The 26,597-nt window shown below is 27.9% G+C and overlaps 1 protein-coding gene and 3 non-coding genes across 6 annotated transcripts in view; 1 reads left to right on the top strand and 3 right to left on the bottom strand.

Annotated features, from left to right (window-relative positions):
* The window catches only part of LOC113555616 (NAD kinase-like), a 60,433-nt gene that overhangs the window by 5,737 nt on the left and 28,099 nt on the right, over positions 1–26,597 (top strand). Inside the window, exon 1 of one of the 3 annotated variants that reach the window (XM_026960076.2) lies at positions 19,332–19,653. The exons of 1 other annotated variant lie outside the window; for it this stretch is intronic. In XM_026960076.2, the coding sequence (XP_026815877.1) occupies positions 19,538–19,653 (116 nt within the window). In that variant the 5' untranslated portion in view covers positions 19,332–19,537. Of the gene's footprint in view, positions 1–19,331; positions 19,654–22,742; positions 22,968–26,597 lie in introns of those variants that run through there. One more of the 3 variants, XM_026960078.2, reaches the window with a different exon arrangement.
* Positions 12,543–12,633, bottom strand: Trnay-gua. The gene is given in 2 exon segments: positions 12,543–12,578; positions 12,597–12,633. It is a non-coding gene; the product is annotated as a tRNA-Tyr (tRNA).
* On the bottom strand, positions 13,910–13,981 carry Trnad-guc. The gene has a single exon. It is a non-coding gene; the product is annotated as a tRNA-Asp (tRNA).
* On the bottom strand, positions 23,940–24,010 carry Trnag-ccc. Its single transcript has one exon. It is a non-coding gene; the product is annotated as a tRNA-Gly (tRNA).

Raw genomic sequence — 26,597 nt, 5'->3', positions numbered from 1 at the left:
AATATATTATACGAACAATGTTCGATCCCCTGGCAAAGAATATCTCAACTCAAGTAGTTTTAAGTACATTAGATTTTTTAATTAAATATTTGTATCTGAATGGTTGGTTTTAAAGTTTAAATTATATTGTAATTTTAAATTGTTTATGTGACTTAATGCTTATCGCTAATCTACATTTCTACCATTTTATCAATTCTTCATGGAGTCAGTTTCAAAGAACTACTATGTTTGTATGCCTCAAACCAAAATGAAGTAGACTCGTTTTCTTATGTTTGGTTGCAAAAGAACCATAATACAAATACGCGGCAAAGAAAGTTTTCAAAATGTGGCGGTAAAATTTTATTTTTAACCAAAAAAATTAATAAATTTAATAAACTGACAAAAATTTATAATAATATATAGGTATAACGGAAACTTTGGTTGGTCCACGATTTCTGACGGAAATCTACAACAACATTTTGTAGATTTTAAAATTGTGGCTATTGACATGTACCTAACCGCACAAACCGTAACTCGAAAAAACAGAATTTTGAGTTGTGGCAGTGTTGTAGGTACCAAAGGTTCGCGAATTTTATGCAAGTTCCGATTACTACCATTACGGTATAATATAATATACGGATGCCTTGAAAACGATATTTTCGACCATCTATCATATTATGATTATATTGTAAAAGCACAATAACATTCGACCAGGAAGTGCAGGTATATATAGTGTGCGGTACAGAAAAAAGTAGGTAATCGTTCACACGTGATATAAATTACAATACTATATGCGCTAGTATAGTGCTCTTAACATTCTAATAAAATATCGGCTCTCATGGACGACCACTATTTATTATTTTTTTTTTTTCTCGAGACCGGCTGCTATTATATTATTACCTATACTCCGAGTAAAAATAACGCAACAACCCAGGCAGAGCGCTTTGGAATAAAATTCGTGACTACATACCGTCTAATATCAATCTATACTTGCACGGGTAGACGGTAGTAGTACCTATATATACGTACATACCACACAAACTGTATTCGTATACATGTATCTACACGTCATGAGGCATATATACATGATAATATTATACACATGATGGAGGACCAGCAGCAGACGCACTAGCAAGTTACGAGAAGGGGTCAAGTGCACGCGCCGTGTAACATATTCTGGTCGTCCACCGGGACTAATTAAACGTCAATGCGAATGCCTATTTATTATTATTTATTATGTTTACAGGGCGATTCACCAAACATGCTAACCCTAATTTTTTCTTATCATAATGAACTTAATCAAATTCTTATTTATGGAATTTTCTAAAATGTACTTAAAAAAATAAAAACTGTTATCCGTTAAATAATTTACTGTAAAAAAGATATTCGTTTTAAAAATAGAAATTTATACCTCCGCAAGATACTCACTAAGAAGAATAAAAAATTTCAAGAACTTGAAAATCTGGTCTAAAATTCATATTTTGAATAACTGCATTATTGAAGAACAAGAAAGGGGGTGAGCATACCAGATGCCTAGTAAATCACTCTGTATATACCCCTGTAAACGCCCTCGTTTTTCCGTGCTGTGGTCAATAATTTTTGTTATAGTCAATAATAACTTTTTAGGTTGTTAGTGAACCTATGAGCTTTGAACGTCACGTTTTTTTTTTCATGTCCGTGATAATTTTTCCAGCGATATGTATAGGAATAATTCAATTTCCTAGTATGATAATACTTACCGGTAATAATTTTTGTTGCAAATGATAACTTCGAGTCATTTTTGATTTTATTTCTATATATTATACTGGTACATAAAAAAATACCACAGAAAATCGCTTCAATTTATGACACGCCCGTTTTTTTTATGTAATCGATTTCTATTATAAACTAAAAAGTATCGATACTGACATTTAAATCTCTCCGGTGTTATTTATTGTAACCAAACGCACAAATATAAAAAAATTACATTTGAATCAAAAAAATGAGTATTCTTGGACTTAAAAAAGTCCTTAGATGTATTTTTTGTTTTTAAAATTTTCCTCAGTATAGTTTTTCTGGAATATGTATATCAATTATTGAAACAACAATAACTTTTTTCTTTTTATTGTATTTTCGAAACATCAATTCGAAAAATTATTATTATTTGTTAAACATTCGTATAACATTACTATAAAATGTGTAATACTGTTGGACCAATTGATTCAAATAATTTATGTTAGCATATTTTAAATTGAATTACGCACTGTATAATTTTCAATTAAATAGCCAAGCAATGTTATATGGACGTTTAAGCACAACCTTTAGTTTAGATAATATAAAGTGGTAGAGCACTATTTAACCTAATACGCGGTCGGATGTGTGTATGGTTAAGAACTCGATAGTACGAATCATTCTGTATATTATTACCTAATAGCCGCAAGTCTTAGACTTGGCAGCCTTGCATGTATGCGTTACTACGTCGTGGTACTTTGCGTCCGGTTTCAATATCGCATTTTGACATTCCTCCACCGTACAAAGATGAAAAAATGAAAACCATATCGAACACGAAATAGGAACATCCTTACGAAAAAGACCTGATCAGCAGTGGTACCCAAAAAAATTAAATTATATTTTTTAATTTTCGACTCGGTCACGTACATTACAACAATAATAATAAGCGCGTGTAGAGTTGCGATGTGATCGAAATCTCCGAGTTTTATATGCGGCTCAACCGATCATGACAAGCCTATATGAGAATATTTAAATTGAAAAAACTAAAAAAACAACTCAACTTACGATTTAATAAATGCGTTCAAACTTCAAAAATGTACATTCATTTAACATAACATTTATAATATTATGTATATAGTATTTAAAAGATTTTGTGAATAGTTTAAGATACACCAACTTGAAAAATTGTAGACTGTGAGTGTATAATATCGTTTTGTTCTTATACTAAGATAATAATAATAATATTGCTCATAGAAGGATGAACGTAGATGAGTATACTTGCTACAATAAATTTAAAAGCAATGATAAATTGTCGTATTCAAAAAAAGTTTTAAGCCAAATTTAGTTAGTGACCATAAAACTATGTACGTGTAGAGGTTTTTAAAACTTACTGAATATTATTGTTATGATATTATGGTATGACTGTATGAATATATATTATATGACTATATAAAGAAATATCTTCTGTATTCAAATTCCAAGTCCATATTAGAGTATGTAATAGTATAATTGGCCACTTATAAATTATAATATAATATATATCTACTAGGTATATTATTGAGGAACGTTTGCTAATCAATCATATTAATGGAACTAAACTTCTTGTTTTGTATATTTTTGTATCCTAACAACATTAAAAAAAAAATTATCTTATTATAATAATACATAATATTTATGAAGACATCCATGAATGCAATATATACCTATATACTTTTACTTAAAAATCTGGTAGCTAATACTTAACTAGTTACAAATGATAGTTCAATAGTATAATAATAGGTAATAATTGATTTCATAATAAACATAATTTTTTAACAAATCATTGAAAATTCTAAATAATATATATTATTACCATTAAGTCTACGAAGTTTGAGCTGTATTTAACAACGGCGTTATAAAACACAATTCACTCACAAGAAGACTTATACAGTTAAAACTACTTATTAAAACAAACCACTTAGGTCGCTCTATTATTATCATAAATCACATAATTCATATATTTACACCATGTTCCTTTTTTATATAACATAACATTTCTACACGTATCTACTTGATAATAAATTTTTATGCTATTAAATTGTTTGTTATACTTGAAATAAACCCTGATCAATCATATAAGTAGATATATATGATTTTTAACATTCTGATTTTGACTCCAAAATAAAGATAAAATATTTTTTCAAAGATTTATTCTTGATAGAATGTTTGTTCAATATAATATAATACTGTACAATACAACTAACGAGGTAAAATAAACATCTCGGTAATGTATTATAGGGATCATAAAAAAAAAACTATAACCTTTAAATGGAAATGTTCAACAAAAATTAATTGGCTATAAAAATAATATCTCGCGTGGTAAAAATGTTAATTAAATAACAAGATATTATTCACACCACACAGTGGAGAATTGAGTTGGTGGCTAAAGCAAATTAATAAGATCATAAATTACGTCCAACGTATACACAAGATTGAATCAATATGGATAAAATAAAACTGTTCCATATATTATGTAGTAATGAAATTCGTTATTAAATATTATAAAAACCAACATATACAGCATATTTATAATGTTTCCATTAAAACTCAATGTGCAATGAAGTATATATACGTATTAGATTTTATCTACATAATTAACTAAATAAAAATATATTTTAATTAAAAAAATTATGCAAATGATGAAAATACACCTGCACTCGTCTATCTAAATATAGATATCGCGGAATTAAGTATTTTATGAACAGCTCCCCGCTCAATATGATTATTAGCATAAAAAATGATTCGAATTGATTAAAAAAATATTTATTAGAGTAGTCTTTACGACGACCATCAACTCTTCTATTTATAATCGCCTAAAAAAACAATAAATAAAAAAAATTACATAATTCGACGTGTACTTGTGCTGAAATTTAATGTAAATGTGTGTGTAATCACCAAAAAAAACGTGTCTACAGTTTGAATATGATATTTATATTTTTGATTTCCAAGTCGGTTAAACTGTGGCAAATTATTAATCCAAAAACCATTCCGAGTATATTATATTTTATTTTCTAAAATATTATCGGGCGATAAAACGATTGAAATCGTATCATAATATTAAACGGTCATAGTGTATGGGCCGTGTGGAAATATGTAATATATATATACATAGCGGCTGTTGCTATAAACCCGATCGGGTTTGCAATAAAATGCGTACAAAGAACGTCTGATTCTATTGTGCACTCGTTGCCGCTGGACAAATCTTATTTGAATCGTTTCCGAGACAAGGCTATACACGCGTGTATAAAAGACTCTATAGGTACATATTGCCGGATTGACGTGCAAGTGAATTCTTTCGGTGGCACGAAATGAAAATATCTGGACGAATTGACTTTGGAATATTTCTATATTGTTTTCGTCCTAAATGTCCTTTAGGTCTGATTTAATGACAAGGACGGCCTTGTCTGCACGTTGTTCGGCACACTCGAATATACTCGATACACTAGCTGGCACTGCATTACTTTTGGCACCACAAAAATCGATCAAACATGCACGTAAATGTTTAAAATCGACACAAAGCCTATAAATTACATTATTACAATTTGCAACACTGAATATCGCTGGGCTCTATAGTAAAATCGCTGCGAATGAAATAGATGATATTTCATCGGGTTTTTTTCGTGCGCGTCACAAAGTACCTAATCGAGTTGACATATTGAAACGTATGAAATATTAAAAACCCTATACTAATTTGACATATCGACACGCCGCCGAATTTATAACGTATAATATAATATAATGTATACATAATATGTATCAAAAGTTTTCCTTACAATCGATCAATAAAATATATAGTTAGAATAAATCAAAATGTCACTGGACTCAATAATAATAATTTACGACTAGAACATATTAATATCATTTGTACCATAACATCTACGACAAGTAGTCGTGGGATTAAAATTCGTAAAATTATACAAAATGTATCACAATAAACTAACACATTAAAATGCGATTTTAATATAAAATTGTCTCATCCCCATTAAACACTATACATATATGTAGTATATTATAATATATTAAATAGCCACTTGGTGGTTTACATTTTGATTGGTTTGTTGTCCATCTTAAACCCTAACAGATAATATACAATTATATTTAAATTTTTTTCGAATTTAACTATAGCCCTCCTCTGAACACCCCCTTCCCAAATGTATAGTATGTAATAGCGGTAAATATAAACTAAAAAAAATAAACAAAAACAGACTAGAATTGTGAAAAAGGATCAGGAGACCTCGCCCCTTCTATCAAGCCATTAAGTTTTGTATACTTTACCCCCGCTCCCCATATTTTCTATTGTTTACATTTTTATTACAAATTATATATATATATTCTTGTTTATTCTAATAAAAAAAACAATTTCAAGTTTAAATAGATGTTGCATTGTTGCTAAGAAAAATAGAAAAAAATAATATTAATTGTTATTATTAAAGCTTTTGAGGTTGGGAAAATTTACCAACTAGGTCATTATTAGTTATATAATTTTAAATACGAATCAAATTTATTCTATATGTGTTTATTTTAACGAAGGGATTTCGGAACCTTATCACATATATTATTTCTAGACAAATAACGATAAAATTAAAAATATTATAAAAAAAAAATATGTTTATCTGTAAAGTATGTTTATCTATACAGTATATTATATAGTTGATAAAAGCTCGAATAATTTTATATAGTTTTTGATGTTGAGTATGTAATATATAAATACTGTGAACATTTTCAAAAATGGACATCGGTACATATTTGATTATTATTATTAAGATTTTACGAAGCTTTTTAAAATTAAAACCATATAATTGTACGTCATGGACAACATGGCTCGCTTATTATCAATTAATTATATCATATTAATAATTATTTTAATATATTAATATGAATACCTATCTATGCATATCTATAAAATTTAAAATCAAATCCTGCTTAGTCGAAAACCACTGACATTGAAACCGTGACCGACGGGTCCCCTCTACTCATGACAAAAGGGAACTTTTTCCTCGAGGCCGATGCCGAAAGTTATTATATTGCATTATAATATCATCGTATCGAACTATCGAATACACTATAGGACGCGTGCAACGTACATAATATTATTATATATGTACTCCAGCAATCACGAGCGCCCCGCGAGGCTATTGATTCGGTCTGATATTTTATGCAATATTATATTATGCTATACGCCTATACGTCATTACAATGATATGACTCTGGATCATAAATCGTTCGGCAACCGCTGAACTGCAATGTACGTACAATATGTTTGTGTGTGTGTGTGTGTGTGTGTACAGTGTGCAAACAATATATTACACATCGTATATTTATATTATTATAATATACTGCTTACCCGCGTTATTATCATTAGTTATAACGTATAACGATACTGTCGTATTGCGTGAATCGAGAGATCGTATATTGTAATATGTATATTTATTGTGAATATATTGTCTGTATAGATACTTACGTTGTTTTTGTCGATGAATAGACTCACGACCCGTGTGTCAAGACCACCGCAGTTATGCGTTTGAAAAATAATATTATAAAAAAAAAAAAACGTTTACAATGATGTAACGCGTACAGTCAAAAAAAAATAGTAAATCTCGCGTACATATATATATATATGTGTCGGTACGCGGGATTTACTATTTTTTATAAATATACGTGTTAGCTTTTCTTTACATCCCATCGTATGGTATCTACTATATAATATACAGTTTTACTTGGTATAAAATTATTATAATAATCGTTATTATTATCGTCAGTCATCAAACCCTCTAACTCACTACTTGTGTATCCGCAATCTGATAACATTATTACAAGAACTACAAACATATGCGTGCATCAAAAGCCCAAGTCTCTAGTTAAAAATACCTTTTAAAAATCTACCTAAAGATTACAACATATTTTTATTATTAAAATGTTAAAAAAGTATGACTAATAATAGGGCATAAGATGTCATAAGACCTCTAGGTACCAATTATTATGTTCATAATTCACGTTTAGGTTTAACATGATGGCTCGAATTTAAAAATATGTAAAATGTAAAATCATAAGTTTCTTGATGTAAAAGTCTTCAAAGAGTTCAAATTGGAACGAATAGTTTAAAAATGTAAAAATTAAATTACAAAAATAACAATGATTCGCTTTCGTCGTGATAATATTTTATTTTACCCGTCAAACAACATACGACAACACATGCGAATGCCGCTACCCATAATAGTGTATTGGGTACAATTAAATTAACTAGGTAACTTAAAGACCCTTATAAAACGTACCCGCATGAATACAAACATAGTGATTAAGTTTTTTCGTAGAGCTATTTATTACGACGATAGTATAAAGTTTTGCCATTCTAATAGTTTTGTTGTAGGCGTGCGTGATATAAAAAAAAAACAAACTGTATAAGTACCTTTATATATTGTTTCATTATATTTACTATTTACACCATATTATAGTGTATTATTCAATTACTGTATGCGATAAATAATAATATACATCATTTACTGTTCGGCTCGATTCGACATTCGTCTGTAATCACATTATCTCCATACTTAATTGACTGTTGAAAATCCTTTGTATACCTATACGGGTATAACTAAATATATGCAAACATGCAGTAGGTACTTACATCAATGTTTCATGTATTTACCAAAGACAACAATAAGAAACCGTCAGTTATACAAAACATAGTTGTTGCATAATAATTGGTATTTGTATTATTTTTGGTTTCAACGGTTTGCGTAAGCCAACCGTGTAATAACTGTTTGAAAAAAAAACTGTCAACTTATAGGAAATTGACATTCCAAGGTTCACGTCAGATGCACACGAATCGATATTTTTACAATTTCAAAACTGTAATGTATATGCACTAGGTATCCTTTCGTAAATAGCCACGATGTGTATACTTATTATACAAAGGTCTGCCATTGACTATAGTTAAAAGTTATTTTTCTTAACTTAATTAGTAATGTATTAACTTATAATACTTAACTAGTCAAAACATCCATTGTAACAACTTAGCTTTTTCTTGTCAATTTAAAAAATTATAAACTCATATTAATACATATATTATGTATAATAATAACTAGTGTTTGAATTGAGGGAAAACACGGGAAGATTGAATCTTGAATCCCACTTATTTTTAAAAAAAAATAACTATCCGCACCCCTTCTATTATACCTTAATCAATAAGATATTTAAATATTTAGCAACGCAAATTTTTATTTACTCTTTTCCATTCTAATTATTTCGCAATTCAAGCACTGTGTACCTAAACAATTTGGAGGTTTTTCATATTTATTATGTATTATTAAATAAATTATATTAACTTTAAACTTTTGGTATTTTACATATTATTATTTGCCGATCTTTAACTACTAACGTTCTTAGTGTTGACCATTAACATAATTAACACATATGTTATATATACTAACTAAGATTTCCGACTTTTAGAGTAATTAAGTGCATATATCCACAACATCATTCCGTGTATTTATTGTACACGATTCCTGCATGATATATCAACGAATATTAGTTACTTATATTGTATGACATGTATTGTTTTTAACGTTATAAATTATATTATACAAATTTAACAAGTTCAGATGACCAAGTTAAGAAAACTCTAAAAATAATAAAAAAAATATCTATATTTAAACCACGTTAAAAAAAAAGAAGTACGTTTCGCCAGCACTGCCGCACTGCCACTTTCGAATTTTTATATCAAACCTCGACAGTATTATGACTATTGTGTACTTTTTTTTGTACAACTAAAACAATATTTTGTATACTCCATCAAACACGATCAAATACCGTTTTTCCTATGCGCGTGCTGAAGAAACGTTTCCCCAACACTTTCTTTGTCAATTATTGAAAAAATTCAATTTTAAGTTATACAGTATTATGTAATTTTTTTTGTAAAATTTTGTAGGAAAAACGATTTTGGTCGTGTATGGAGGGGAGCGGGTTGTACAAAATGTTGTTTTAGTTGAAAAAAATGTACAAATAAAAGTGCATAATACTGTCGAGGTTTGATATTAAAATTCGAAAGTGGCAGTGTTGGTGAAACAGATATAAAAAATCGATAGTTCATCATGATAAATTTTATAAATAAAAATTATGCATACATTTTTTTTCATTTAAAATAGTTCGCGCGTGTTCAATAATTTATACAATATTATATAATTATTATATATTATTTACGATTTATAATATTATTATGTACTATTTAATTTCTGTAGCTGTTATTAATATTTTTACTGGTTGCTATCCTGTAACATTGCACTCTCTCGCTGAAAATAATTTTGTCAATGAGCTGTCAACGAAACTAATGACTATTAACTTGTGTTGTAGTTGTAGGTACCTACTACCTAATATTACAATATTTAGAATGAAAAACACGAACAGACACTTATATCGTGCACACAGCTTTGAAACTGAAAATATGAATCTCAAGGATACTATATCATTATAAATTATAATATAAAGGTATATTTATAATTAAAACTGTCTAAAAAAGGAATAATTATATTATTCTTATAATGCATATAAAAAGACATAAAAATCATATATTATATTCTACAAACGTGATATGCTAAATCTAAAAAAATGATCCCACCGTAAAACAAATGTGCATGCTCGCCGTCTACTTCCATAAAAAGGTTCTTTGTCTTGCTTATATTTGACGTACAAATATTAATATATTAATATTTCATTTTTCTTAGCGACTGATGTATTTCAAACTACATACGCCATACACGCACTTGTCATCTCAAAATATAAGTTCAATCGATAGTTGTACACTTATAATAATATAGTTATCTAAAACAAAAAAACATCCAATAGTGGAAAACCCGAAACCATTGTAGTGCCCAATTATTATGTACAAATCAAGTTCAAAACACTTCGCGATCCAGTGTCCGGTCTCGACCTACGCACCAAATAAACATCGTATTATTAATAACAAATTCGATGGTGGCTAAATCGTACTGCTGTCTGAAATTTGTAGTTAACTTTTGTTAGTCAAATTGTAAATTTTTTTACAGTCAACGATGTTAGTTATTGGGTGTTTGATTTGAGATGCTCGTGAATAGTTACACTATATTATCTTCTTATACTTATGTTACGGAATACGACATAATGCCAAAACAATATAATTTAACGCGCGAAAAAATAAACTATTGTGGTCTGTAGTAGGTTTATTTAAAAAAATGTTATTGGTCATATATTAACCCGTAAGTAGGCCCATTACCTGGTTGTCATAGAAGCCCGTAACCCTTACGACATTTGCCCACTAAGAGTTAAGACTAAATAATCATATTCTGTTTGAAGCGTTAAAGCACTATGTACAGGCATTTAAATAGGTAGTATACTAATTTTCAGTAGGTGCATACGTCTACATCAAAATAGGCTGAGAAAATTTGTCCTAAACCAATTGATTTGAGAGTTAATCAATTCTGACTGTTTTGAGCTCTATGATTTATAAAATATACCTTCACCTCATAATACATATATTAATACGCAATTCAACATTTATAATTTAATTTTTCTTAATATTTAATATGTTACATGCGAGCATATAACTTTATAAATTATAAGTTCAGCAGTTTTCATTAATCTACAAAAGTTTACACCGTGGCACACAATCTGGTGGTTTTGTCATTTACAAGTTTTTAACCACGTCAAAATGAAGTAAGCTATTCGTATAAATATTTGTGAGAGTAAATTCAATTTTTGTAACTTTGTATAAAATACCCCTTCCCAAAAACTACATCAAACATTTTAATACGATCAAAATTTCAAAATTATCAAAACACGAAAAGCATGAAATTAAAACTTAATGCTATTATTAAAAATTAAAAATTATTAGTTAAAATCACTGGCTTATTGGGCTATATGGGCCTCTAATGTACGCCCAAGTTGAGAAGTACAGAACCTTTATGGCTACATTAAAAAAACACTGTACATTTTTTCTTTATCGTTAAAACCATAATTATGTTAAAAATAATTTAATATAAAATACAAAAAAAATTCTATAACAAAAGACTCTTCCTAGCAGCACTATTGAATAATTTAATTAAACCGTAAAGGGACCTTACCACCTATATGCCCTAGGAGTTAAGACCACTAAGTTCCATGTTTTGCCACTAAACACTAGTTAAAATTATAAATTGTAAAAATATAATATTTTGTAATGACTTCAAGCTATATAATATATAATATGTAAAACATCATTTTGAAAAACGTTAATATAATTATTCTATTTTCAAGATAATGAATGTTTCTTTCAAAAATATTTACACATAAATGTATAATTAGGAATCAAATAATTTAATAGCTTATGAGTAATTAGGTACTCAGGTTTTCAAACATACACTGTATTGTATATTGTATTAAAAAAAATAAAATGTACTTACTTGTATTCAAAAATATTAAAATTGTTCAAAAAACTTTTGAAATTACATTTCAAATTCGTATATGTATATGTATATATTATATTATTTATATGATTATGTTTTGAAAATGTATTAACTCGAAATTAAAGTACCTACCTATTGACATTTTTGGAAGTATTTTTATAAAAGTAGCACAATGATCCGAAAAATTATGCTCCACTTATCTGCTTCAAAATTTGAATGATTTATGAAAAACATAAAGAATAATACGTTTTATTTTAAATTTGATTGATAAACAATAAAAGAGACGTGAATTCTAATCACTAATTTTCCGAATTAATTGAGTAAAAATGTTACGGGAAGATTGGCATAGAAAATCAATAAATCCAACGATGAAAAAAAAAAAGTGCAAAAAGTTCATTCTCCTTCGGGCCGGATTTGAACCAGCGACCTATGGATGTCTGTTATTATTACCAACTACAGTCCACCGCTCTACCAACTGAGCTACCGAAGGCCATGCTGTACACAACTAAATTCATGATATTTAAACGCATTTTGGTAGGAGATAAAATAGCTAAGACAGTTAATCGTACGCTATCTAGTGGCAACAGTTGACTACCATAAATCCGAAACAATTCAACAGGTACCGCTCATTATATTAAATCATTGGAACTCAAACACTTATCAGATTAAATTGACAACACCATTTAAAAAGCATAATCGGTATATTTTCAATTCTTAAATCGTGGATACAGTCTACAGTCTAATACGTTAATATATTTTAATATTATTGTTATTTATTATAAAATTGTTAAAATAACATATTATATAAATATTTAGGTATTTATTTATACATAAGTACATAATATTCAATGTGTTAATTATGTTTACAGTTTCCACGATAAACATTTATTATTTTAAAGATTATTGTATGAAAATTTAAGGTATACCGCAAAATAATATTATTATTACAATAATACTTAAAAATTATAATATTTTTCCAAAAATTACCTTTATTTTTTTAATGAAATATTATCGTTCACATCCAGCAGTATTTTAACGAGCGAATATGTTGTCTATTGACGGACCTTAAATGTAGTAGGCTACCCCTTACTTTGATTTCATTCCTCTTATAAAAATTTTTAATTTTACTGGGTACTAATATGAAATGAATAATATTGTTAAATTAACAAAGTCAATGTACTAATCTATTGATGTGTATCAAAAAACGATTATACATAACAGTTTACAATTTTAAGTTAGGAACTTGGGTTATGTATTATGTTATGACCTTACGGGTAATATGTATATTTCCCAGATATTAAATTCAGTATTAGCTTACAGTATTATTAATATTATTGGTGACTAATTGACTGCACTACAAATAGCATTAACCACACACAACAGTACAATACTATTATTACGTATGATTGTAAAAATGTAATACACTAATGCTATATTGCTCTACAACATATTAAATTACAAGTATAAATTATAATTACAATATCTTATAAGTCAAAAACCAATTAATCATTCATTAAATGTATGAAAAGGTGTAAGTAGGTATTAAAATTATGCTAATAAGCCAATAAGTCATGTTAATTTTGTAAATGAAATAATCTTGACGGTGATATTTATTAACGTATAAAATCGATAGTTTGATATAACAATCAATTCCTCAAACTTCATAAGCGCTTAATAAAAATAAAAAAAATAGTAATGTATAATAAAATTTATTATAATTGGCTTATATTATTTTTTAAAACTGAAAAATAATGCAAAAAGTTTTCCTCCCCGGCGGGGAATCGAACCCCGGTCTCCCGCGTGACAGGCGGGGATACTTACCACTATACTACCGAGGATTGTGACTATCAGTCGGTTTTTCACATTATTTAATCTCAGCTTTCTTATATTGAGTTATTTGTTACTGTGTATTGTACGTGATTCATTTCTTATTTGATTTTATATTTTATACATAAATTATCACAAATTAAAAAAAACTTCACTCCTAAGAAATATATTATTATATTTTATTACATTGTTATTAAATGTTATACATAGCAAATACATAATTACTAATAAGTAGGTACCTTCTACTTTCTATAGATAATACTGATACAGGTTAGATGATAAATATCTGCATATTATGCAATTATTTTATAGTCACTAATTACTACCGTACGAATGTTCAAATAATAATATAATATAAAGATTAACGGAGTGATTAATGTATTGATTTTACAATGATGTGTGTTTTTTTTATGTGTCGTCACGTTTTTGATTAATAAAAGCAAAGCCCTATTATTTTTGACTTCAGTCCTTCTTTGAAAATGAAATTAAATCTAGTTGGTACTTTGGGGAGAGTCAGAAGTAAAAAATTCCCAGTAGTTTTCAAAAGTATCATGAAAAACCCCGAAAAATTAACAGAAAGACGAGAAATTTTACGCATAACTACTTTTCGACAAAATCGATTTTTTGATTTTGCTGTAATTCAAAAAAAAAACATTGTAAATACTTGAAATTTTCAAAAAATGTTGATATTTGATTTATTTTTAAACTACTTATAGACCATTGACATTTTCGATTTTTCTAAATTTTTTTTCTTGAAATAGCGATAAAAAAAATTTAGCTTTCCAAAAAAAATTTAATACAAGATTTATTATAAGTTGTTTTTATTGTAGTATATAAGTTGTTTATAAGCATTAAAAGTTCAAATACCTATCAAATGTTACGAAATATGTCAAAATCGCGAATATTTGCAAGAAATCTTGAAGTTGAAAATTTATAAAATGTTTGTAATTTATAGCTAATAAGGTTAAAAACCCCAAAACAAAGTTCTCCATAACTTTTTCTTCAAATAACTGTAAAAAAAAACTCCAGCGTCAATATAGAAAACATTTTATGAGCGTATGAAATTTATTTTACATGAAAACGAGTATAATAACGATATATTACAGTTTAAATATAAGTAATAATATAATATATCCTACTAAATATCCTAGACTAACAAATCATCTCCGTTCAGAATCGTTTTTCGTATGTTATGATACCTGTCATTGCATTCAAATTTAACATATCCATTATACTATAATGATTATGGTGACCCACTCACCACACCATCTCTACTATATATATAGAGCAGATCAATACCCACTTGCTCACCTTTATTTGTTTAAATTTAATAATAATTTTGTTTGTTAACGCTTACATTTTTACAAGGATATTTAGAAATTATATCAAGTTTGGATGATTTAAAGAAATATTTTTTTAGATTGATACATTACCTATCTAATTTAGCAGTGTTTTAAGTGGGAAGGGGGGACGCAAAATCATCCACGAGTTAATATTCATAATTCAAAATGATTGGGCCCTTTATATCGTATACCGCTTGGGCTCTTTTCCTTAAATTCGCCACTGGTTATTAGTGGTTTGAGGTTTCAAATAAAATTAAAAAAATGTTACGACTGCTAAACCTCATAAAAATCTGTTTATTTTGAGACTTTAAGTAAGTAGATATGTTACTACGAAGTCTATCTACTTGGTACCCATTGAAGATTATAGTATTCGATACCGACCGTTTTGATCATTATCCAACACACGCGGTACATAAGACTTTTAGACGTGTTTTTGCCAAACGTATCGTTGATCTCATACAAAATCTCAAAACAGATTTGAATTTGCCGTTTAGTCGACTTGAGAAGAACCACTTTATTACATTTTCGATTGTAATTATAGGTATAATATTATATTAATAATATTATTTATTTATTTATTTTATTTATAAACAATTTAAGGTAAGGTCCTAATTCCTTTATAATAATATATTATTGTATATACAATTAAAAAAAAAACAAAATAGAAAAAAAAATTACCTATTACAATAAATTAATACTATACCTAAAGTCCTAAAGTATTTGTCAAATTATAGAAGACTATACTAAAGTACTATTGAATATTGGTATAACTCATATAATAAGTAGGTACTTGGTACCTATATAGATATATTGTATATTATACCTAATATAATACGTAATTGAAATAGCCAAACAAAAAAATAAAGATTAATTCTTTATTTAGTCATTGTTTTAACATTACGCTTCAATGGTTGTAGCCATTTGTAATTTTTGTATTTAGGTGTTAGATTATTATGATTTATTTAAAAAATAAAATAAAATTATAAAAATATTGTAAGGACAAGGTGAAAATATTATACGAAGTCGATACCATGGAATCGTGGTTAACAGTATTTTTAATAAATTTAATGATAATCAACTACTATAATGCCATAATGGTATTATATATTGTATATATCAAACAAGTTATATGAATAGATGTAATAAAACCATAAATAGCTATTTAAATAATTTAAAACAATCATATTTTACTCGAAATGTTTTGTCACTAATCGTATTCTTGTATAATGTTTGAATACAAAATATTTTTCAAAATTATATTTTTCTATTATTATACAATATACACACTTCAGACACTTTCGTATTTATATATATTTTATACTTACCTAACCTATATTCGTTAGTCGTTATCATAATAAGTAGGATGATTTGGTATGCTTTAAAACTGCATCTTGATCCGATCACTCATCCTCATCTGACTCCTTATCCAATCATGCATCCGATTGGATGAGGGATCAGGTAAAATTATAAATTTCTATACACAATGCGAATTTTAATATACGAGTATTTAGACTAAATTTTGTTTGGTAAAAATGCTTAATCATTAAATATAAATAAATGCATTTCATAGTACTTAAGAAATTACAAAATATTGTAAATACTTAAATAATCAAAAGTTTTTTCTCAAATAACTTTAGTTATTAATTTAATTTATCATTCTATGGTTAAACAAACATTAATCATATAGAAACTTGAAGCTTTTTACTATTGCTATTACGTATATATTATTGGTTTCAGTAATACGCAATGAATTTTCCCAAGAATATTTATATAGAATATAGACAATATAGGATAATTTTACCATAAACCTATACAAACTGTTTTACAGTAGATAGTATTGGCTTACCTATAAGTTAATATAACAACGATATTTTATGACATAATATTAATATATTATATTATATTATAATTTAATATAATATGCGGTGTTTTTTTTTATATATAGGTACAAATTAGATCAACATACCATACTTACCTAATACTAAAAGAAAAAGAAATTATAAAATATTCTAAGAAATAGAGACTGACACATTGTCAGTATCGCTTTTCGTATGTATGCAAAGAGTTGTCATTGTATTCAAATTTAACACATCCATTACAGTGACCTTGCTCAATGACGACTGACGGTCAGTCGAAATTTACTATACAGCCGAGCGACTTTCACGGTTTTTTAAGTACTAAGAGTGACATCCCTTCTCCGCATCATCAAAAATACAGAGTAGATCTGCTTCGTTATTAAAGACTACCCTCGATATTTAAATTTAAATTTTTTTTCTATTATAAAAAGTGACTTCATACACTAGAAAAAATTTAAAAATTAAATACACATCATTAAATATCCAATACATTAATTATTTATTGTTCCGCTTACAATTAAAAAAAAGTACGTATATGCGAGTAACTATAAATAATAATGTACGATGATATTTTAATTAAATATGATTATTAATGCCTATTATATTTTTAACATTTTTTTTAATTGATCACATTATCAACAAATGGCAATCATGCAGACATTATTTATGTAATTACTAATTAGTAATATTTTGTGTTAGTGGCACAATGTTAAAATGTATTTAACATATAACGATATAACAGTTAAATACATACTTATTATATTGTGAGTCATACGTAGGCAGACATATAACGTGTGTCGTCATTACAGGTATTATACTGCTCTTGCTCGCCCCCATATAGTGTTTTAGGCAATAATAAGCTACCTATTATTAGTACCTATCGGCGTATAATAGTTATAACTTTTTACTTTTTTTTCTTGAATAAACGCTCCACAATACACTAGGAAGTCGGAAAGACTATTATATTAATTTATTTTAATTTACTGTGTACAGTAATACAGTATTATAATATACATATATTATATATTAACGAATTTCATATATAATGGATAGTGACTCATATTTCGTTATTATACAGTAGGTAGGTTTAAATGCGATTTTTAATTACCATAATAATAGAATTATAGTCTTCCAGTAGAAAACGATAGATTATAATATTATGATATACAAATGGTTTTTTTTTCTTCACACGTTTATCCTTGATGATGAGCGTGATGACATATGAAAAACAATCCGAAGGTCGAATTTTCGACTCGTGCGCACCTATATCTGCAGGAGACTTCAACAGAGAAATCTGCAGTGTTCTAGGTCGCCGCGCAGGAATGCAATCACAATATAATTTGCTATAATATACATATTACATACATAATATTATAGTCCAGTGGGAATTTTTAACGTGTTCATAATATTATTAGCTATATTACTGTTTTACGCGTCCACACACACTCGCATATGCCATGTACATATATACATGTACAATACATATACACAACGCGTAAGACCTTTCTCCGTCTGTAGTATATAGGTATATAATGCATGTAATATATACATATAGTCGTGGCGGTGGCACGTACATACCCATATATTATGTGTATATTATATATATATGTATAATAATATATTACATTCATTATAGCCCCGATGGCTTTCTGCTTTCTTCGCAGCGCGCGCACATATACGAAAATTCACCATGTGCATTATACATATACAGTATGTATAATATTATACTCTGCAAACGGTCGTGATGGCAGTCGAATTAAATACCGTTTATCATAACATCATATTATTATTATTTTCGGTCGGTCGGCCTGTCAGCCGGTGGGCGGTGGGTGGGGGGAATACGATTCGGATAAACTGGTCACTTGTCCCCCGCAGACTTCGCACGCGTATACCTATATACTATACATCATACATATATATTATGCGTATTATTTTTTTTTTTTAACGTGCAGACATCGGGATCGCTGCCGCCGCTACTTTTTTTTTATGTATATACATACGACACTGCAGTTATAATGTTATATATATTATAAACTCGGCGTGTTATATATTATACGGGCGAGCTTTCACTCTCCGACGAGCGCCGCCGCCGTTTGTCGCAATTCGCGCCGTCGCCTGCCGCCGATTACTTCGCGCCGCGTGCCCACATCGTCCGTCGATTTTTCTCTCGTATACACATCACAATATATTATATTATAAGTGTGCGTGTATAGCTATTTTGACCGTGTATTGCATGTGTACTCGATTCTGTAGATTCAGTTGAACTATATTAATTCGTTTTCGTTGAAACCACGCGAAGAAGGCATATTCGGTTGTATAATATAACATTTCATCGTTCATATACATATTATAATATATTCATCACGCGATGAATTCGTGGCAGGAGAGCGGAGTAGGACCCGAAGAACAGACGGACAACGATGACGATAAACTGTCGCTGGAAAACCTCAACCTGGACGAGCTCAAGACGCTGGTCTCGATGTGGTAAGGCTGGCTATATATATAAGTATACAGAATAAGAGTATACGTCGCTGTAGAGCTATTTAAGTATATAAAATGTGTAGTACAGTATATACGTTATACATATATTGTTTAAGAAACCAACTATTATGGTAAAAAGTATAAATATATATATAACTAATAAAAATACTCTTAAACGGTTTTTATTTTGATAGAGGGAAAGAGGGATACCTACTAAGTACTAGGAAGGGCTGAAATCACCCAATTCAATCCCCCCCAAAAAAAAACCACGTTGGTATTGTGTAGTAGTGCAGCCCATCCATCCCGAGACCGTCTGGTCACAGTTTCATGCATGCTTCGTTTTGTCCCACCCCCTCCCTGTGGAGAGATATAGACAAAAATTTAAATTTTCCTTACGAATATAATGCGTATTGGATGCGTATACTGCAGAATATTATACGTAATTTATTTAGCTGACACGCGCTAGGAGTATTATGTATTATTTATATGGCTTATATAGCTGTGTGTTTTTACATACTACCCACGCAATAATGTGCGAATTCTAACTATGTTTTTTATTATTTATGTATTTATTATATATGTCACTTTCCTTGTGACAGTTTTTTCATCATAATCCTGTTCGTTATATTTATAGTACGCGATGTATAATTAACGTAGCTACGCATATATATATTATAATCAATACCTACCTATATCATACGACGCGTTTACCTTTACCTGTGATGGAAAAACTTTACAATTTCGATTAATATCTATACACATATGACATATACATAATAATATTCTCATCGGTATAAAGCGTATATTATACGACTTTACGCAATACTATATTATTAATATGCACGTAAATATAAGTACCGCGACAATCATTTTGTCACCAACCTTCACCCAACTACCGACGAACAATTGTGATTCGTATGTATAGGTACATATATACATTGTATATAATCTTATACACAAATGTATCTATGATATACAGTTAAAAATATATATTTATATACATGGTACCTATACACCTGTGTTATTTAGTATTGCGTTTTATAAATTAAACTTTATAGCAATAATAGACAATATAACTGTGAGTATTGTATTATTGTCTGAATATTTTTATTATGACATATGACATTTTCGTTCATGATGGCATATACATTTTACAACATATCTTATATTACAACATATTATTATATTAAATTATAACCTCTCAGAAAAAAATGCAACTTAAAATTTTCTATACTTTACAATATTTATTATTATGCTCACTATTATTCATATGTATACTATTAGTTGTCTGTATGGTAGTATTGTAAAAACCATACACTTAACAATAAACGATTTGTAGAAATATACTGTAATATTGCAACATTGAACAATTAATACTAAAATTTTTCCTTAATTGTATGATTCATAATAATGTAAATACTTTTTATAAAATATTTAAATAAAGTTGTAATTTGTATATCCTGCTACAAATACCTACGTCTGAAAAAATATATTGTATTTACAATAAAAAAAATATGTATAATTAATTGCCTTAAATGAGCGATAACCTTGATTGATATCAAACGAACCATCGCGATGGATATAATGAATTTATACATAGGTATACCTCATATATGAGTAGTAGCACATCTAATACGTTTTATAAACATTTATACACATTTATACACATAATTATAATTTATAATACACATATACATATTATTATACTTAAAAATAATTAACAATTATTACTACTCAGTAAGTCAGTAATCTACCTACTATATAGATATAATTCGAATTTAAATCTCAGCACATATTATTATGATTGTTCATTAATTATCATTAATAAGTATTAATACAAAGATAATGTATTGACGCATTGCAATTTATAACATTTACGGTTATGGTTGTATATTATTATTTATATTGTAACTTTATAGTAAGTACTAAGTACGAATGTACAGCACAGCACATAAATTGGCGCTGTTGGCAAATATGTTTGAACCAATCAATGATTTGTTGGTTATCCGTTTATCTTATACAATCGTATACTATTATATGGAATATTTTACGCAATGTTTAGGTATTATACTTAGCTAGTAGATATAATACATATAAATTATGGTTGTGTAATAAATTCGGCATGCATATACGATATAAATCGATCATTACAATAAGAATAATGAGAGGTTCGAATTAAAAACACGCGTTAAACTTCAATTAGGAATAAAGTACAAAATATTTTTTATTGATTCAACATGTTTCCAATACTGTAGATGAGATCAAAGATAAAAAAAGTCTGCACTGCCGATCACCTTATCGAAATCGATAATACTACTGTCGCGTCGTCTGCGAAATCCCGAAATCCCCTTTATCACACATCACTCCGCCTCTCAACACCGAGCACTGCGATAAGTGTTTGAGCTTTTAGGTAATTCAAAAAATCTTCGGAGTGTGCAGTACGTGCATGATAATGTGAGAGAAAATGTAAAACTATCACATAATATGCAACACGCAGGTATATCGAAAAACACTTCTCTTTATCAATGACCGATAAATGGATGACTGTGTCAAAAATGTAAGCTTTATATGCATTGCGCATACACCAGTTGATAGTACTGAGAAAATAATTGTCGATATTTAAAACGAATACCCATGTGGCTATGTAAATGAATATATGATAATTGTGTATTATATATATATTAATATATTATATATAGCAAAAACATTAAAAGAAAATAATAACGGGAACTCTGACGCCCATCATCATCGTCTCTGTCTGGTACATACGCCTCTGCAACTGCAGTGAATCCGTACTCGTGCAGCTTTTTAATGTGCAATAACAAGCTATTAATATCATATTAAATAGTATTCATGTGTGTGTGTGTGTGTGTGCGTGCGTGTGCGTGAAGTTAGATTAAAGTGTAAGTTCTTATCTCTATTGTTGTGTACTAGTCGGGCAACAAACAGCATTATTGTCGGGAAAACAAAACACGAAAACGAGCTGTATATTATAATTTATAAAACAATCGTGTTCGTTCGTATATCCGTCGCTGATAATTTTTTCTTTAAACTTTATATACACCCACACACGCGTGAATGAGCACACAATACGCGATGTCTAAACGCCGAATACGTCGTATAATTTGTTATAATACTATGCACACACACAAGTCTTAACCGCGTCCGCCGTCGCGATCGGTTGTCAGTGCTAGCTCACGTAAAACACGTGAAATGCGCGCAATAATGAGCATGCAGTGGAACCGAATGACTGGATTGACGAGTCGAAGGAGCAGGGGAATCGTCGAGATAACGTCGTCAACGTGGCTTTCGAATAGGTTAGATTAGTTTTATAGGCAATACGTCATGCATATATTGTAATATATTATTATTTATTTTCAAATGATTATTATATTGTGTGTTCATAGGTTATAATGTTATACATTAGTTTAAAAACTAGCATAGCCTAAATGCATAGATTTTACATAACATGTATATAAGAGTATTATTAAAATGCCATAAACAAACTTTTAAATTGGAATATTTTAGTACAGTACTACATTAAGTATTTACTATAAAATAAGTGCAAATTACAATTCGTTCAAATATAGAATTGTTTTTAAATTTGTTGAAACTCTAATTATTCAATTCCATACCGCAAACAGTTTAAAGATTTACAGATAAAAACCAAACATTTAAAAAATATACAGGTACTTACTACTTACATAAAAAGTACGTTTATAGGTGTAGAACTTTGCAACACGAACGCGTTGTATCGTTGTGAATATTAAGACTTAAATGTATTTCTATTACGTATTAATAAAAAAAAATCAAATTTTGGGAAGTATGTGCTGTAATACTCTCATATACAAAATTTATTGATGACAGAAAATTATGTTTATTTACTATTTTAATGGCAAAAAGTATACTAAAGAATAAAGATGCTATAGCAATAATATATATTTTATTTTGATTTTTATGAGTATTGCAATTTGCAATCTTTTAAATTACAAGTTATAGCCATTAAGTATTAACTGATTTTATATATTCAACTAGTTTATCAGTAACTAATATACAGTATTCACTATACATATAAAATGAATTGTAAGTGGTGTGTTCAATGTTGTAACTAACTATACTATATTTGTTTTTAATGACATTTGAAATATTTTCAGTTACTACTTCATAATAATGATATAACAATATTAATTTTAACTCTGTTCTTATTTTTTTGTTTTCGTCGGTTAGCTTGTCTAAGTTAGGTGGTACTCTAACTAAAAGGTAAAATAAAAAAATAAATAAAAAACAAGTGCACCGCCCGGGAATCGAACCCGGATCGCAAGAATGGGAATCTTGCATGATACCATTACACCAGCGGTGCTCTCGGAACTTATGGTCGTAACTTACACATTTAATATTAATTCAACTACTTATTTTTCATAAAACAGAATAATTTATTATTATTACTTAATACTTATTAGTAAGTCTTATTATCAAGTAACTTAAGTGAGTGAATATTTTTACATGCTAGAATAAAAATAACACAGTATTGCACTCCCAAACGTCTACACAGTTATATGCCATAGTACCTATTAGTTAAAACATAGCTTTTAAATATTTTACTTGTATCATGTATTTATATATTTTTTAAATTATTTGTATTTTTTATGATACTTTTAAATCTTATACATATTAACATATTACTAAGTATAGAATATAATAATAACAATTAATGCCAATACTTGCATGGAAAAATAATAAATTTATAAATAATATATGTAATTATATGTATTACATATTATAATACATTTTATAACAAAATTACTAGTATTTACAAGTAAAATTACGGAATTTTTCTTATATTTTTACATAATAGGTATTTTGACGTTTTGTCACGCCAAATGAATATATTTTGTAAAATAGTTTTCAACAGTTTTACATCTGTCTAGTTAATAATAAAAATAATATAAACATTAAGCTATATTCTATAAAATTTACATTTTAACATTGCTTTAAAATTAATTTTAATTAGTATTTCATATAGTTTAATATATAATTTCTAAAATGGTCTTTATTTTTTTATAAAATATTAAGTCTTTCCTTCATAATACTCAATGCAATAAACATCAAAATTTCTTTTTGTTTATGAATACCAAACCAGTTTTCTTACAGTATTTTTCATGGTTTTTCAAAGCATTAAAATCTGAGACCTTTATTTATAACCAGTTGAATGCGACGAAAAATCTTAGTCCATATTTTTTATAAAGAATTTATTTAATGGGCTTCCTGAATTAGCCATAACATAACGATTATTATAGATATATACGATTGAATTGGTTTATTATTACCATTGCAGTTAGTTTCCTTATTCCTTATATACCTATTTATACTACTATAATAGTCATGTATTGTACAATAATGCATAATAATCACTATCAGTATATTAATTGTACTGTAAAAATTAATCATATACAGTTTTCATAATAGTTAGTTAGTTGACAGTTAAGTATAATATAATAATTATACTTAAACTTTTATATTGTGTTTATTATTATATTTTTATGTTTTAAAATATTTCAAACGTCTAAAAGTTTAAATGATTATATTAAACATTTCGAGAGTATTTTATTAGATCAAACAATTTAAACACATAATATTCGTATAGAGTTTATATTATAGACCTTATCATAATACTCCATACCTACTATTATAAGTCAATATACGTTTAATAATTATACTAGGTCTCTGTTTGACGTAAGATTCATTTTTAAATCAATTAGATACTATATTTTTCACACATATTTGAGATAATATTTAACAGTTAGTAAATAATAATATGTTTATAGAAATATTGACATTGCAATGCAATGATGTATCTCTATAAACTATAAACCTTATATGTATATTGTATACAAATATATCATAATAAAATAAATAGGTAATAGTTTTTGTCAATTCTCTGAAACATTCAACACTTTAACAATTATTAATTTAAACAAATTTCATATTAGGAAAAATAAATAAAAAACCGAATTAAATCGAATTATCGCGTAGATTTTTTTTTGATTTTATTAAACGTGTAATAACAATAGGTAACGTATTAATATATTATACACAATTCAACATAACATTTCAATAAAATGTATGGTGTGGATACTCATATTATAATATCAATATGAATCTATGATGATATTCGTATAATATTTTTACCTATATGTTTTATCTCTACATTTCTGAATAATAAAAACTACTTATAGTAATAATTATGGTTATTAACGTATAAATAACTAATAATTTAATTTCGTTAGAAAAATCATTGAATATATACATATTTATTCGGTAAAATTTATTTTTTGAGACGACAAAAATATTGACATCTTATGCTATATTATTCAAACCGATACAAAAAGTAAACGAGTTAGATATTATAACTTACAAGTTAAACACAATATTTTTAATAGTAACATATATGATATATGACATATGTATAACTTAACCTACCGCACAATTTTGTTTGATTATAATTTTTACTTATTCTAAACGATTAGAATAAATAAATACAAATTATATTTCCCGGTTGTATTTAGGGAGGGAGTATCATGGGGCTGTTGTCGTAGTTATTGAGCTGATTTTTTGTTATCACCGGGTATATTTCGGTACGTTTTATTAATTAGTTTGAAAATACTACAAATACTTTACGTTCAATTAAGATTTACAAACTGGATATCGCGTTATGCAAGAAGGTATTTCGTATAGGTATTTGTATTTTGTTATATTCTTCTATTTACCGCGGGAGGCACCGATGAATGATGATCATCCAGCACATCAGTACATAATTTGTTTACAAATTATTTAAATATTTAATACAATGAAATTTAGTTGTTTAGGTATAAAAATATCTTTTAAGGTCATATATGTACACATTATGTAGTTAGGTATATAATTTTCTTATCGGGATGTTAAATCGG

This window comes from Rhopalosiphum maidis, chromosome 4 (assembly GCF_003676215.2).
Source record: "Rhopalosiphum maidis isolate BTI-1 chromosome 4, ASM367621v3, whole genome shotgun sequence".
In the NCBI taxonomy this organism is placed as follows: domain Eukaryota; kingdom Metazoa; phylum Arthropoda; class Insecta; order Hemiptera; family Aphididae; genus Rhopalosiphum; species Rhopalosiphum maidis.
This window is presented reverse-complemented; position numbering and strand designations above follow the sequence as displayed.